This window comes from Meriones unguiculatus, chromosome 14, assembly GCF_030254825.1.
Source record: "Meriones unguiculatus strain TT.TT164.6M chromosome 14, Bangor_MerUng_6.1, whole genome shotgun sequence".
Lineage (NCBI taxonomy): Eukaryota > Metazoa > Chordata > Mammalia > Rodentia > Muridae > Meriones > Meriones unguiculatus.
Genome location: NC_083361.1, coordinates 74,306,823 through 74,322,166, shown reverse-complemented (window position 1 = coordinate 74,322,166; position 15,344 = coordinate 74,306,823). Strand labels below are relative to the sequence as shown.

The 15,344-nt window shown below is 40.5% G+C and overlaps 1 protein-coding gene across 1 annotated transcript in view; it reads right to left on the bottom strand.

Annotated features, from left to right (window-relative positions):
• Positions 1–4,247: 4,247 nt before the first annotated feature.
• The window catches only part of Rab38 (RAB38, member RAS oncogene family), a 63,528-nt gene continuing 52,431 nt past the window's right edge, over positions 4,248–15,344 (bottom strand). Inside the window, exon 3 of the mRNA XM_021662468.2 lies at positions 4,248–5,131. Coding sequence (XP_021518143.1) covers positions 4,979–5,131 — 153 coding nt within the window. The 3' untranslated portion in view covers positions 4,248–4,978. The remainder of the gene's footprint in view (positions 5,132–15,344) is intronic.

Here is a 15,344-nt window from a genome sequence, read left to right as displayed (position 1 = left end):
ATAAGGTCTCATCAGGACTGTCTGGATCTTCTTCCTCTGTGGGATGGCAAGGTTGCCCCACCAGGGGGAAGTGATCAAAGAGCAGACAATCAATTTCATGTCAGAGATAGCCCCAGTTCTCCTTATTAGAGACCCCACATGGAGACTGAGCTGTCATGGGCTACATCTGAATAGGGGGTCTAGGTCCTCTCCATGCATTGTCTTTGTTTGATGCATTAGATCTCTTCAGGCCCTGCTGGATCCAGAATTTTGGGCCTTGTTGGTCTCCTTGTGGAGCTCCTGTCCCCTCTGGGTCTTTCTGTCCCTCACTTCTTCCATAAGACTCCCTGTGCTCTGACCAAAATTTGGCTGTGAGTCTGTGTATCTGCTTTGATCCCCTGCTAAGTGGAGTCTTTCAGAGGACATCTATGATGGGCTCCTGTCCTCTTCCCTCTCTTCAACCTCTTCTGGTGTCTCTCCTCCTTGCCTTCTGAATGAGAATTAAGCATCCTCCCTAGGGTGCTCCTTGTTGTTTTGATGCTTTGAAATTTTAACCATTAATGTTGAAAACTCTTCTTCTTATAACTAAGTAGTACAAAATGGTAGAAAGACATTTAGGGTCCTTTCAGCAAGTGTTTAAAATTCTATCTTAACCTCAAGCCAAAATTTCTTTAATAGTTTTTAAAAACTCAATTCAGTAATTTGAATAGCAACTTTTAAAATCAAAAATTCTGACATGATTCAATTCAAATGGTTCAAATGTTTATTTTACATGAACATGCTGAGGCATGGCAGGAAAATATTAAGAGTGTTCATTTTAAAGAATTAAGCCACTATGATTCTGTAAGAGGAAAAGCTTTTGATGTACAATAAAAGCACTGCAGTTAACAACACACAATAATCTCCGATCTAAGATAAAGTGCTTTCAGGCAGCACGTCGTGACATGTGAAAAGTGCATGTCTTTTATGTTCAGAGGTAAGGCTACAGTAAGACCTGTGTGTGATACAGCACAGTTAGAATGCAGCCAAAAACACACTGGATTCATGATGTGTTTGATTCAAAAATAATATTTGATTGTGTGTGCTCAGAAACATTTTAGTGTTGCCAAATTTTCACAATTCCTACATTTGATTTGTTCTCCCCTTCAGAGTCACAACTCACAGTTTATGAAACTTCAGTTCCAATAATGACTATGGCAGGGAGAAGGGAAGAGTACTTAAAATAGGAAGGCTGGTGGAATAATCTTTGTTACCTTCTGCTGTGGTTAATCTTTGAGATAGTAAGTGACAATCATGACTGTCCTTCACTACTCTCATTCCCTTACTTCAGTTGCTTCTAGATCAAGTACCTACAATTCAGAATTTATCCCCAAAAATTTGAGTCCCTGATTACACTCACCAATGTTACACTGCAATTGTTCCAGCAGCTATTATTCTGCATGGAAGCATCAAAAGGATCCTGGTGAGCCCAGAGTTAAGACATACGCCTCACTGATCCATTGGTTTTCAGCAATCCCATCTCCCCTTGATCATCACAGTGGTCTCAGTATTAAGTAACTTTTCTACTTGCTGGTCTATGAGCATAAGTGTTAGGAACTAATCAAGCAGCAGCTGATGCCACATGGAATTCTTCCTGTGTTCACTGGATTCCTAATTCTGTAGAAACTCAGTGAGAGAAAGAAGCACGTATTTAAAGGGGAAGATCTACTCCAGATTTTGTCTTTTAGTCCTAGCTGTCCACAGCATAACATCAAATAAACTAGCATCATTTTAGTACTTCTTGTACCTTAAACCATATAAGCTACATTCCTAGTAAAATATGGCCACATCTTTATTCACTTAAAGAGGATCTACTGAAAAGCCAGTACCGCCTTCTCTTTTCTATTATCTCCACCCTCCCTCACTTCTCTCTTCAGAAGACTCCTTATTGCTTTTGTGAAGGGTGTGTATTATACAATCAGGAAATGAAACAACTGACAGATTATTCAGCTTTTCAAGATAAATACTTGATTCACTTTCCCTATTTTTCATTATCAAACCATTTCTGGGCATTTCCATATCATTTTGCTTTCGGCAAACATTATTTTCAAATTCAAGTAGTTATCCAAAAGAATATTAAGGTTTACTGCAGGTGAATTTTCCAGAATATTAAAAATTGAGCCATAGCAGAGTGCCTGCATGAGCTGACTCTCAACTATCAGTCTTAAGCACACACTCTCAATTTTATGTAACCTAACATCTCAACACAACAAGGTTGAAATGCTCTTAGGATCCTGCTGGTATGTATTAAACACAGCTTATATACCACATATACCCTTCAAGTACAGACTAATCTGAGTATACATTTTTTTCTTCTCCAGAGTTTCTTTCTTCTGTCTTTAAAACTTCATTTATAGTAATAATATATGATAATTATATATATATGTGTGGTAAATCAAAATGTTTTAATATGTAGATACATACATACAATATGATTAAATTAGTTAAATTAACATTTCTCTTTGTCACATTTGGGCCATTTGAGAGCATCTCTTAGTTTTTCATGGACATGTAGACTATGATAACCTCATAGATACCAGTAATTATTTCTCATATTTACACCCATTATTCACCCTCCCTCTATCACTCTTGCTCTCTCATATCCTTTTGTAATTATAGTTACATCTTTATTACTTAAAATAAGCTTTTTACAGGTTCCACAAGTGAAAGAGAGAAGCCCAAAGTATTGGCCTTTCTGTGTCTGGCTTATTTTATGTAACATAATGTTATCCTAGTTTGTTACACATGACAGATCCTCATTTTTTTCCTATGGATAAACGTATTCCTCAGCTTTGCACTTCCTTCACCCGTTCATCTGCCAACGGGTACCTTGGTTGACACTACACCTTGGCTGTTGTGAATAGTGAGGCAATAAATGTGAAAGTACAGATAGCTGTTTGATATGCTCCTTTATTTCCTTCAGCGTATAGACCTAGAGGTGGATGGCCGAACCACGTGGTGGATACATTTTCGGAATTTTTAAGTAAACTTTATATTGTTTATTAATTCTGTTGAATTATTTTTTTCATTTCTATTAATTGTATGGGTTTCATTTTCTTTATGTTTTCACCAGCATTTGGTATTTCTCCTTTTGTGTTATTTGCTAGTCTGATTAGAGTAGAATTGTATCTTTTTGTGCCTTTGGTTCACCTTTTTCTGATAGCTAGTAATGTTCTACCTTTTATTTTTCTTAGATTTGCTGGTCACTGTTATGTCCTTCTTGAAAAAGAATTTTTTATTGTATTATTATTGTTGACATTGAGTTTTTAGAGTCCTTATTTATTTTTATATTAATTCTCTGTCAGTGAATAGTTTGAACATATCTTTTCCATTGTGTAGTTTGTCTCCCCATGCTGCTGATTGTATCCATACTGGCCGTGCTTTGTTGTAAATGATGCAATTCAAACATCTGATACTAAAGATATTCCCCTGTCTTAAACTTAGGTTGCCTTCCCCATAATCAGACCTGGATGTGAATGAATGTAGTTTACTTGGAAGGTTAACACAGAACAATAGTAGAAGAATAAGAAAATAATTTAGGATGAATCAAATGGAAAATAACCTCTATAAAATAACAGGTACTTATTGCCACTAGGACCATTCCACATATCATGCTATGGAATTATCCCCTGTTAGTGAAAAGAAATTTGGGGAATATCGATAGTTTATTCTCTGTCTCATGAGTGAGCACTGTTTTAAGAAGCATGAATTTCTGGATGCTTCTGGACTATTGTCTCGTGGGCCAGCTTCATCAGGGGTGAGGGTATATCTTAAGGAAAAACAAAACAGAATACTATCATTCATGTGTGTGGTGCTTAGAAACAGTGAATGTCAAGGGCGTATACTAAGGATATATAGCGTAAAAGTTGAATGTTTTTTGAATGTACTATAAATATCAAAGGAAAATAGTTTTACTAAAAATGTATCTACCTTTAACATTTCACCAATATTGGAAGTTGTTTGTTTTTATATTCATTATTCTGTCACCTTCTTGGTCAGAATGTATGAAGGTATATTTCTGTGATAAACAAAAATTGAATAAATACTGATTATTTCCTTGATCTAAATATTGAATAAAACCATTGATGCAGATGTAATGCACTCATCCCAATTCCTTACCTCCTTGCTAATATCAAAGGTAGAAATGAATTTTCAGAAATATAGTTGTACCGTCAAAAACAAACAAACAAACAAAAAACACAGTAACAAGAAAGAAATTGAAGGCAATATCAGAAATAGGAAAACAGCATCTTTAATGTTTTATTTTTCACAAGTGAAAAATATATATAATATATCTTACATGTACAGAGGATTCCCGCAGCTAGAGTCAGAGGAAGCTAAAAGAAAGGCACATACAGGGAGCAGATCTTTCCGTACAGTTTTCAGTTAACCAGCATTCAGGGCACAGCAAGTGACAATGAAGGTAACAAAAGCACAGGCTGCCTGTGCACACGACTCTGAACAGCAACATCACAGACAACCCTTGGGTCTGCGGCAAATGGAGAAAATACTGTTTCTATTTAATAGAACCATCGGACCACCCAGGAACAAATTGAAACCTGCACAAAGACACACCAGGGCAAGGCAAATCCCCACACTTAGGTTGACCTCTGCCTTGCTCTCTTATTCCCCTTCTCAAGAAGCCCAGAAGCCTTTGCTGATTTAAAGGAATAAATATCAGGACTGGCTGTGTCCCTGAGTGACTTTGCTCTGTGCTAAAACAGCATTTTGCAACAGACTAATATTTTCAAAGCTTGTAAACACTGTGCGGACGGTGGGGGAAACTTACAAAGAACATTTGCTGTTCCTCTCTGACAGGAAACATACAGTCGTACATCTTTGGCTTGTCCCATGTGCTTCCCTATCATGATGCTTACCCAAAATGGTAATAAAGAAAAACTGAAGCACAATTCATGAGGGTCACGGGGTTATTTTTGTCATATGCCAGCAGAAGAGTCTTCTAGGATTTGGCACAACCGGAGCAGCTGACAACCTTGGGTGATGTGAGGTGGGGCTTCACAATGTCTGGTTCTATGGATTCTATGAGGTCACACTCATTGGCAAGTATGTGCTTGACCAGGCATCTTGAGGCTTCATCAATGTTTATATTTTCCTAAAGGGGAGAAAAACAGTTTTCTTTTAATGCAACGTTCTAAAATAACAGTATCATATATGACACAACCCAGTATTTAAAAAGAAAATCTGTGTGTGTTTGTATGTGTGTGCATGTGTGTGTGAGTTGCTTGTTGTCTCCTTGTACATGTGTGCATAAGAATGTGGAGGTCATAGAACAAACTCAAGTGTTGTGTCTCAGGTACCTCCACCTTGCTTTGGGACAAAATATCTCACTGTCCTAGAACCTGTCAAAAAGATTAGGTTGGCTGGTGGGGCTCCAGGATCTGCCTCCCAGCAATGGTGTTAAAGCTGCCTTGGGAGCAGCTTCTCTGGAATTTGATGCTTGTGTATTGGAGCAAGCCATTTCCTGTGCTTGCACAACAAGCACTCTGCCCCTCGAGCTGTCTATCCAGCCAGGGCAGTGTTTTCAGCCGTTCATGTAAAAATCTTTTCTAGACATTATCCATACATCTTATTTTTCCTCACTTTCACTGCTATCTTTCTTTCTTCCCTCCCTCCCTCCTTCCTTCCTTCCTTTATCTTGATTCTTCACAAAAGTTAAAATACAGATTTCATTTTGTCAAATAGGAGCAATAACGTTTTGCTGGATTCATTTAATTCATTATATTTTTTAGATTTCAATTTTCTTATTTGTTACTTGTTCACATATAATCGTATAAGAGAGAAACCTTTACACTCCAGCTTAGATTTATAATTACACAGATTCATATTGCTTTTACGGGCACAATAGGAAATAGAGGCAGTAGGACATCTTTTGCAGCAGTCATTAGCAGTTTAACAAATAATTCCATCTTCCTGCTTTCCTGCCAAATGGTACAACTGCCAGGTTTCTGGCCTCCTTGAACTCAGACATGAACATGTGACAGTTACTGGCCGATTAAATATGAGAAATGTGAAAAGGTATGTGTCTTATTTTCTCGGTTATAAACAATAAAATTCAGGATTATATTGCCCCACATTCTTTTCAAATGAATCCATGGAAACCTGGAGGTGGGAATTCTTAGACTGCTCCAATCCATTTATGATGGTACATGTAGCATGGGTAGGAATTATGCCTTTGCAATTTGAAAATCATTAAGATTAGAAATCATCCCACCATGACATCACCTAAATATTCCAGATGGAAGTAGTTCTTTAAAGGAACACATGAAATCAGAAGAGGATCCAGGGCTGGAAAGACAGCCCAGTGAACTGCTCTTGCTACATAATCCAAACAAAACATGAATCCAAACAAAACATGGCTGCAGTCGGCTGAGTGTATGTAAAAGTAGCACACCCCTGTGTAACAATGTGAAGGACACACAAGGGACTTAATGCACATTCCTGGGCCGGTTAATTTGGCACTTGCAGTGGAAATACAACAAAAGACCCCGTGTCAAACAAGATGGAAGGTGAGAATTAACACTGAAGTTTGTTCTGCTACACAGACACTATGGCATGGTACGATAGCCCCACTCCCAACACACACACACACACACACACACACACACGCGCGCGCGCGTGCTCACATAAGAAATGAATTTACTGTTCATAACAGAACAAGCTCTGATTTTGAAAAAATGGAACAAATATTTTAATCTAAAATACACATCAGACATTTTTTTATTACAGTTGATTTACTTTGTATCCCAGCTGTAGCCCCCTCCCTCATTCCTTCCCAATCCCACCCTCCCTCCCTCATCTGCTCCTTCCCTCATCTCCTCCTGGCCCCTCTCTAAGTCCACTGATAGGGGAGGTCCTCCTCTCCTTCCATCTGACCCTAGCCTATCAGGTCTCACCAGGACTGGCTGCAATGTCCTCCTCTGTGGCCTAGCTAGGTTGCTCCTCCCATCGGGGGGGAGAGGGACAGGGAGGTCAAAGAGCTAGTCACAGAGTTCAACACATCAGATATTTTACTGCTACAAATTGTGAGGCTTTTCCTTCGGAACAGAAACAGAAGTAGCAAAGATTTAGCACAAAGTTATTAAAGAAACATTTGTTTTTTTCTCCAGCAAACTTTTAAATCGCAATTTATAAAACTTTTAAAATGTGCTTTCAGGTATGCCATTGCAAAAATACAGGATTTTTTTTTTTTGTCTTGTCAAATTGTTAACATCACTGCGTCTTTTTGTCCAAACTGAACTGAAATTACTTATGCCTAATTTTTTGTTTCTCAAAATTATCGACTATTTTAAGATCCTTGCACGAAGTCCTATTACGTAGAAAATGCTGAGGGTGATGATGGTCAGTGAATGATGTATCCATGGCCAGTGACTCAGGCTGACAGTACATGTTGTCATACTGCACATCTCTACACCTGACCCTGAGGTTTCCTGCTATCAAAGCACAAACTGTCACATCTTGCTATTGGTTTTATGTTGAAACAGTACTGACTAATACTCTCTGAGATGCTGTTTTTTTTTTTTTTTTCCCAACTACATAGGGCTCTTTCTGACAATCTGGAACTAATAAAAACTCGCGTAGCTTGACTGGTCACTAGTACGTGTACTTTATATATTCATATGCCAAACACTTTATATATTTATATGCCCATTTTCTGGAATTCCTTTGAGAATACTTCAGGATAAAGATTAGGTTTTGTTCTTATTGGTTCTGCTGTTACTGCTGGAGTGGAAGCTAAGTGACTTCTCTTCTGCAGCTCAGGCACCAGTCTTTTCCACGGAAGCCAGAGAAAAGCAATACATGCGCTATGGCTCCCTGATAGGAAGATCACTGTGCCTGGGACTTAGGAGTTGGGTTAAATGCTAATACTGCCAAATAAATTACTGTAATGATAAGAAAATGGCTAAAATATCTGTGCAATCAGTGGCAGCCTAATTAGAAAGTTCCTGTAAGAGACTAAATGATGAAGGAGAAATTGTTTTGGAGAGTAACTCATCAAGTTGGAAACACATGGAGCAGAGAAGTGACAGAGGCCTCACTTAGCCTACAAGCGGGAACAGAGTGGCAGCTGGGCCACATCCATTATTTCAACAAGTATTACCCAGTAAGAAGTGAAGGTGAGAAAAACCCACTCCACTCCAGTCTCGGATTCCACACTAGGAAAGTTCGTATGAGCTGCTGAGGTATAAAGCATCCAGAAAGAGCCCCTGAAAGCCAGTTTGTTTCAGAGGTTTGAACTCTAGGAGGTAAAGCACTAGTAAGCACAATTCTATGCAGTCTCATTGTAGACAGAGAAAGACCCTGAGCACTCTTCCCTCACCTTCAGTCAGTGCGTGTTCCATGAATACCGGGGCTTGCGTGTTGTTAGCTATCATGGCAGCAAGCCCAATTCAAATCACAGGATTAAAGATAAAGTCGGGAAGTAGTCACCCCCCCCCCATTTACAACTATAGTCACCATAGGCATGCTGTAAAAAGGGGATATGGTAGGTAGAGAAGGCACCTGAAGTCACATGTTTATCTTAGTTCCCCCACTCTTTGGATCTTGTGTGATCCCAGGAAAGTCCCAAGCATCCGATGATTCCCATGACAGTATGAGTTTTGAGAAATGTGTCCCATAGACTTGGTCCCCAGAAGGTGTTGTTGTTTGGAAAAGTTAGGGAAGCCTTAGGAGGTGCAGCTTCCCTAGAGGAGGTAGATAATTGGAAATGGGCTTTGAGGTCTTGCAGCCTGGCTGGATTGCCTGTTCTTTCTCTCTACTTCCTGTGTTTTCATGGAATACAACCTCTCTACCTCCTGAATACCAGGCCAGCCCATGCTTTTGTTGCTATGTCCTTCTAGTTATGGTGGCCTATCTACCCTTTGGAACAGTCAGCTGAAATAAACTCTCTTCTACTCTAAGATGATTTAAATAGTATTTTATCACAACAGAAAAATAACCAATATAGCTCACTTCTCTTTTTTTGAAAACAAAAATTAGAAAAACAAATAACCCCCCCCCAAAAAACAAACAAAAGGACCACACAGAGGATTATAAATGAATCCCATTAATACTTAGAACAAGCGAAATACTTGAGGCAGTGAAGGATACATCACCATCCATATTCTTCTCACATAAGGTCTCACTTAGCATCTGAAGAACAATAATGTGTGAATTTCATCCATTCATCTGGCAGCTGAGGAAATTGAGATTGAAGAAGAGTAAGTAGCTAGCCCCAAGCCACACATTAGGAAGTGGTAGGATCAGGTGTGAGTTCAGGGAAAACAGTAAATAGTGATAATGACCACATGCTTACTGCCAAAGGGTGAGGGAAATGTTTAGTGTCTAAAGCCAGCTTGAACTCTTTTCAAGTCTTCTAAATATTTCTGCCAATAAGTACAGGGATGGAATGGACAAGTATTTGGTGCCAGAAAAGGAAAAGAGAAAAAAAGGAAAGGAGAATGTCAGTGAGACCTCAGGTAAGCCTGATTTTAACTGCTGATGTCCTTTCAAATGTGTTTAGTATGCTTTTTCTTGCTTTCGTCGGACGCCACTAGAGACACAGCCCAGGGACACAGGCTGAAGGCTGAGAAAACAAATAGCAATGTAGAAACTTTTAAAAGAATTACTTATTTAGTTGTTGTTGTTGTTGGTGGTGTGTGTGTGTGTGTGTGTATGTGTACATACATGCATACCAACCTTTGAAAAGGCTGGTTCTCTCCCTCCACAGGGGACTGAACTCAGATCACCAGATTTGGCAGCAGGTACACTTACCTTCTGAGTTCTCTCTCTAGCCTAATATAGAATAAACCTCTCTCCCCTTTTGTACCAACACAGATGTTCAAACCCTGCCTGCTGAAACCTAGTTAAGTCATAGGCAGGACTCGCTGAGCTTCTCTGCATCCGGGAGACAGTCAGGCTCATGTTCCAGGTGACTGTGCAGAAGCAGGACCGCTGCCTCAGCTGTGAACCACTACCTGGGGATTTTTGTTTGCATATGTGACTCAGTAGTAACAGCATCCCAGGAGCATCTTCTGCCTGAAAGGGAACTCCCAAGCCACACACAGGCTGGCAGGACCCTGCTGATTCGCTCACACATCTGCGGTGTGAGTTGATGGTGTGTTGTGCTGGCAGCTTCAGGTCAGAATGCTCAGGCTGAGGCCACTGCTATGGATTTGCTTCACTGGATCAGTAGACTAGCCTGAGAAACAGGCTTAACACTGCCAACAAAGCATTTCACTAAAACAAATGGTTGTGAGTCCTATGGTCAGACAAATGAGCTGTGTACAAAGTAATCATGTACTCGCTTCTCTCTCTCTGAAAAAAACTTGCCAGCCACATTCTGAAGGTAAAGAAGCCATAAGGCCAGGCAAACTTACCTAGAGCAGAGTTTGCCCTTGGTCAATCTGTCATTTCAACCTCCTGTGCTACTCTTGGAGCACTACACAACAGTCTTCTAGGTTTTCAAATAGATAGAAAATAACTTCACTACTAAGCTCAGAGTTCTCAGTCATGGTTATTTATGCCTACCATGTGAATCTACAAATGTATATTACCAAGGTCCCCCACTCATGCATTGATTCAGTGGGTCTAACAGTGACACCCGTGGACAAGCTTCAGAAGACTCTGGACTAAGGAAATGACTCAGTTGGTAAGAGCACTTGCTGTGGAAGACTGAGCATCTGAGTTCAAATTTTCAGCGTCTGTATCACAGCTGGTTATGGTTGCACTGGGAGGGGCAGATGCAGATCCTAGGAGTTCATTAGCCAGTCAGCCTAGCTTCTGGTTCAGTGACAGACACTGTCTTAAGGGAATAAAGCAGACAGCAGTAAAAAAAGAAAACAAACAAACAAACTAATGGGCACCCATGGACATCCATCCATCCATCCATACATACATACATACATACATACATGTATACATGAATCACATGCAAATGCACAAGGACCCCCCCACACACACATACACATCAGGGAGGTGGTTTAATTGGTAAAGCACCTGAGCTTAGTTCCCCAGTATCCACGTAAAAAGCTGAGTGAGGTGCAATGTATTGCAATCGCAGCACTAAAGGGGTGGAGCAAGGAGGGTCCCTGGTGCTTGCTGGCCAGCCAGTCTAACCAAACTGGTGAGCTCTAGGTTTTGCAAGGGGACCTGAACTAACAAAGAAGGCAGAGCCTGACTAAGGGAGGTGCCTAATGTCAATCACAGCCTGCCGTGCTTACATGCACACGGGTACACAAGCAGCGCAATCACACCCCTTCCCATTTGCACAAACATACACAAAAGTAAAGAAATGAAGTGTGCACCCAGCTATAAAACACAGATCATAACGAGATCTTTCAATACACTGTCCTTGTTATTTCTGTTTAGGAACTTCTGAAACTATCATTCAGTACAGTGCCCTACACCAGAGTCGTTCTGATTTTCCTGTGGAGCAAAACATCTAACTCTAACTATCTGGGCTCCGGAGACCTTCTAAGCTTTTCATCAACTCTTTAGTACATCTGTCTGGGATCAAATTATTTAATCTTTGACACCCCCCCCCCAGTGCCAGAGAGAAGAAAACAACTCCAAGAGAAAGCTTTCACGTCTGCTTCATTGGAAGCTGGCAAAGAATTTACTTCCCACAATCTCTCCAAATAAATACGTCAACCTCAAACAAAATACCAGATGTACCAGAGGCCTGAGGTTAGGGCACTAAATTCCTCAGCACTGTGAAGTTCTAGTTAGATCAGGAGGGTGTTGGCACCCCAGTAAGAAGTCTTACGCAGACAGATGCTTAAACCCCTTACTCTGAGAACACGTGCCACTTGCCTATTGAACACGCACATGCCCAAAGCTTTCCAGCTCTTTGCACACTGTAGTCAGTGCGAACACTGGTACAGCTGTGGTGACACCTGCATTTGTGTCTGCATTGCACTGCTTTCCTCCCCTCCAGTTTATCTGGGATTTACTGCATCTTGTAGATCCCACGCTCTGACCAGGGCTCCCTTCCTCTCAGACTTAGCACCTCACACACTGTTCTTTCTCATAGCGGCATTTTTCACTTACTCTCCCCAGCAATACAGAGTAATCATTTTTTTTAATAGAGAAATTCAGTTTGGAGAAGGTTGTACACATGATCCTGTAGGAGTGACTGTCAGAACCTGGCTCCTGCCTTCTCAGCCCTGTATTTTCCATTTGCTGGGGGAATGCTTCGCTACCTTTTATTTACATCCGTGTTCACAATCACCAGCACCCAAAGCTTTGTACTCGGCCACGATTTCTGAATGAGAAGTTACCCAACTTAGGCCTAATGGTTATTGGTTATTGAGAAGGACAGACTGAGCTGTACCACTGCCGATCTGGACACAGAGCAATCACACTGTCAGCACAGAGAGACGGAGTACAGAGAAGTTTGCAAACACACTCAGCTAAAAGGATCATGTTCCTCTTCCAACGCTGCTCCTGTCACCACCTACTTCTTGCTGTCTTACTGTGCTTTACCTTCAGTTTTTATTGTTTCACTTGCCGTGGATTGAAGCCAGGGCTCCCGGCATGCGGGGCAGCTGCTCTGCCCCTGAAGGGCCCCCTACCCACCAGAGATTCTTTACGTTTTCTGTGTGCTTTCCTACCACTCCAGGGTCTCATATTTCGCAATTCTCCTCTCTTATCTGCCAATGAACACCTCCTCCTTCACCTGGGCAGCCATGTACCCCACTGAAAACACCCTAGATACACAGAGTCACCAATAGGTCGCCACTACTTCGGCCTTCTCTGAGACCTCAGAAATGTAAGGCAAACGGGAGAAAATGTGACTTATGAGCATTACCTAGGCTACTGAATTGCACAGCTTTTGCTGCCTATTCTCCTCATTTCTGCAAAGTTATCTTTTCTGAGTGGCCTTCTGTCTGTTTTGTGAAATGCCTTCTCTATGTTATCTGGCTCTTTATACTCACCTCAACTGACCGAGAGGACTGTGCTTTTCCTGCTGGTCACTGTTATCTCCACAACAATATCATGTTTAATTATAATGCATGTGGCTGCGTGCTGCTGACTTCCAACATGGTAAGGACTCTCTCAACATCACTAATATCTATGAACAAGTTATCAATTATATACCATTTAGATAGTTTCCCTGTTTCAGCTAAGATAACACTCCCAATGAACCCCAAGAAAACTGAGATTACATAATTTTCCCAGAGTTACCCGGCCCACATATCAAGCTATTCATGTGACCCCAAATGCAAGGCCTAAATGCAGGGTGCTGGGCCGCAAGCTAGCCAGCCAAGTTTCTGTTCCTAGATTATTCTTCTCCATAAATGCTATGTAAGGCAGCAGGCAGCAGCTCTCCTACCTCAGTGCTCTATTGCTTTCTTTCTAACCCTGAAAAATTAGAAGTGAGCAGTGTACAATGTTTTATATGTGACCCATGGCTATTAGTTAATTTGGTGGCTTTCAGGCTTAATATTTTTAAGTGGCATATGCATACTATTTCTAGCCAGGCACCGAACTCATTCATTTCCATTAAGTTCCTGAACCTCAAGAAGCATGGCATCAAACCGACATTCTTTCTCCTTCATCAAGTACCTAATATTAGGCAGACAGTTCCCAGGAGCTTTTCTCAGTTTGCCATTCCAGAGTTGCAGTTTCCAAATCCAGAACGTGTAACTTACCATGAATGATCATTCAGTCAGAGTCACAACACTCATGGATTCTGCTACTATTAACACTTCACTTTTAATTTAGTTGTGTTTTAAATTATCCTCACTGTGAGTCTTTCGCTAACACAGTGTTAAGACACCCAATAATCAGTTTGAAAATGAGAATACCCAAGTTTCAACTCTATCATTTAGTCAGACTTAATAATAGTTCCATTCATGAAGAATTGCTTCAGTTAATATCCTTTCTCATTTGTCAGCTCTGGAAGGCAAATGACCCAACAGACGCCAATATTAATAGTAATAATTGCTAACCCTGTGTGCTTGAACCCTTACTTGGTACTCTGCTCTGCATGCTGAAACATACATAAACCAATCTGAGAAAAATATACTATTAACCCTACTTTGGCAAAGAGAAGATTGAGACACACATAGAATAAACACAGCCCCAGTATATGCTGGATGTATCTGATTCAATTTCAAGTGTTATTGATTGCTCACTATGAGCAGAAATGATCTGTCTTAAAATCTATATCTGTCTTGATTAAATGTTTTTGTTTTGGCAACTCTATGTGTTAAGCCTGAAAACTGAAACTGGAGCATCATTGTCCCAGAAAGCAGCAGGATGTAATGGAACGAAAGAAAGCTTCAGAGTTAAGATCTATAATGTGGCTTATCTCTGGGACCAAGGAGAAGTAGAAAGGCTCTGCCTCCACTTCTAAGTCTGCAAATTGAGGCCAGTAATAACTCTATTTCACAGGGCTCTTGAATGATAAGCAGAGATGAAGCACCCAGAGGTTACTCCAATGCAGTCTCTCCACCCATCTAATACTCATATTCTTACTTTGGTGACCATATTCTGTATGGCGTCTGCCGACTTTCTTTGGCTGTATCAGATGCCCTTCAAATACTTTCACCTGTTTCTGACGAACAGAAAAAGCCTTCCTTGTTTGTATGTATCCTTCACCAGGATGCCAGGGCCGTTGATGGATTCCACTGTTCACCACAGTGGCGGCTGACAATACAAGAGTAAATGAACAGCCAATCAACTGACTAAATGAGTGACCAAGTCCTCAGAAGAGTGACAAGCTCAGGTTACAAGCTGAAAATAAGTTTAGAAATAGGTGATATGGGTAGAGAGTGGAAAAGAAAATATTGTTACTATAAAATTTACTCCACAAGCCAAACTGTCTATTCTAATTTGTTTCCAGCTGCTCTCTGACACCACTCTATCCAGGAGGAGTGGAGGACAGATTGACTGAACCAGTTTATTGTCATTGAGCTGAACTGAGTTGGATAATTAGACTGTCACCCAAGCAGACCTAACTTGTAACATTTATTTCCTTTATCAATCATTCTTTATATTTGTTGTTCCTGTTTAGAATAATTATTGCTGGTTAATAACTAGATTTATGTAGGTGAAAGACAATCTTCTTGAGCCTTACTTATAAGATAGAGCTAATTAATAAAACCCACTTGTCAGAATGTTCAGGTTTCATTTCTGTTGAAGAGATAAAATATCCTGACTAAATCAACTTAGAGAGAAAGGGTTTATTTGGTTTATGTTCCAGGCTACAGATAATTATTGAGGGGGAATCAAGGCAGGAACTTAAGGCATGATATCTACGACCAACAGCTGAAGGAGAACAAATGTGGGGACTTTTGCATCCTTTCTCTGATGTACATACT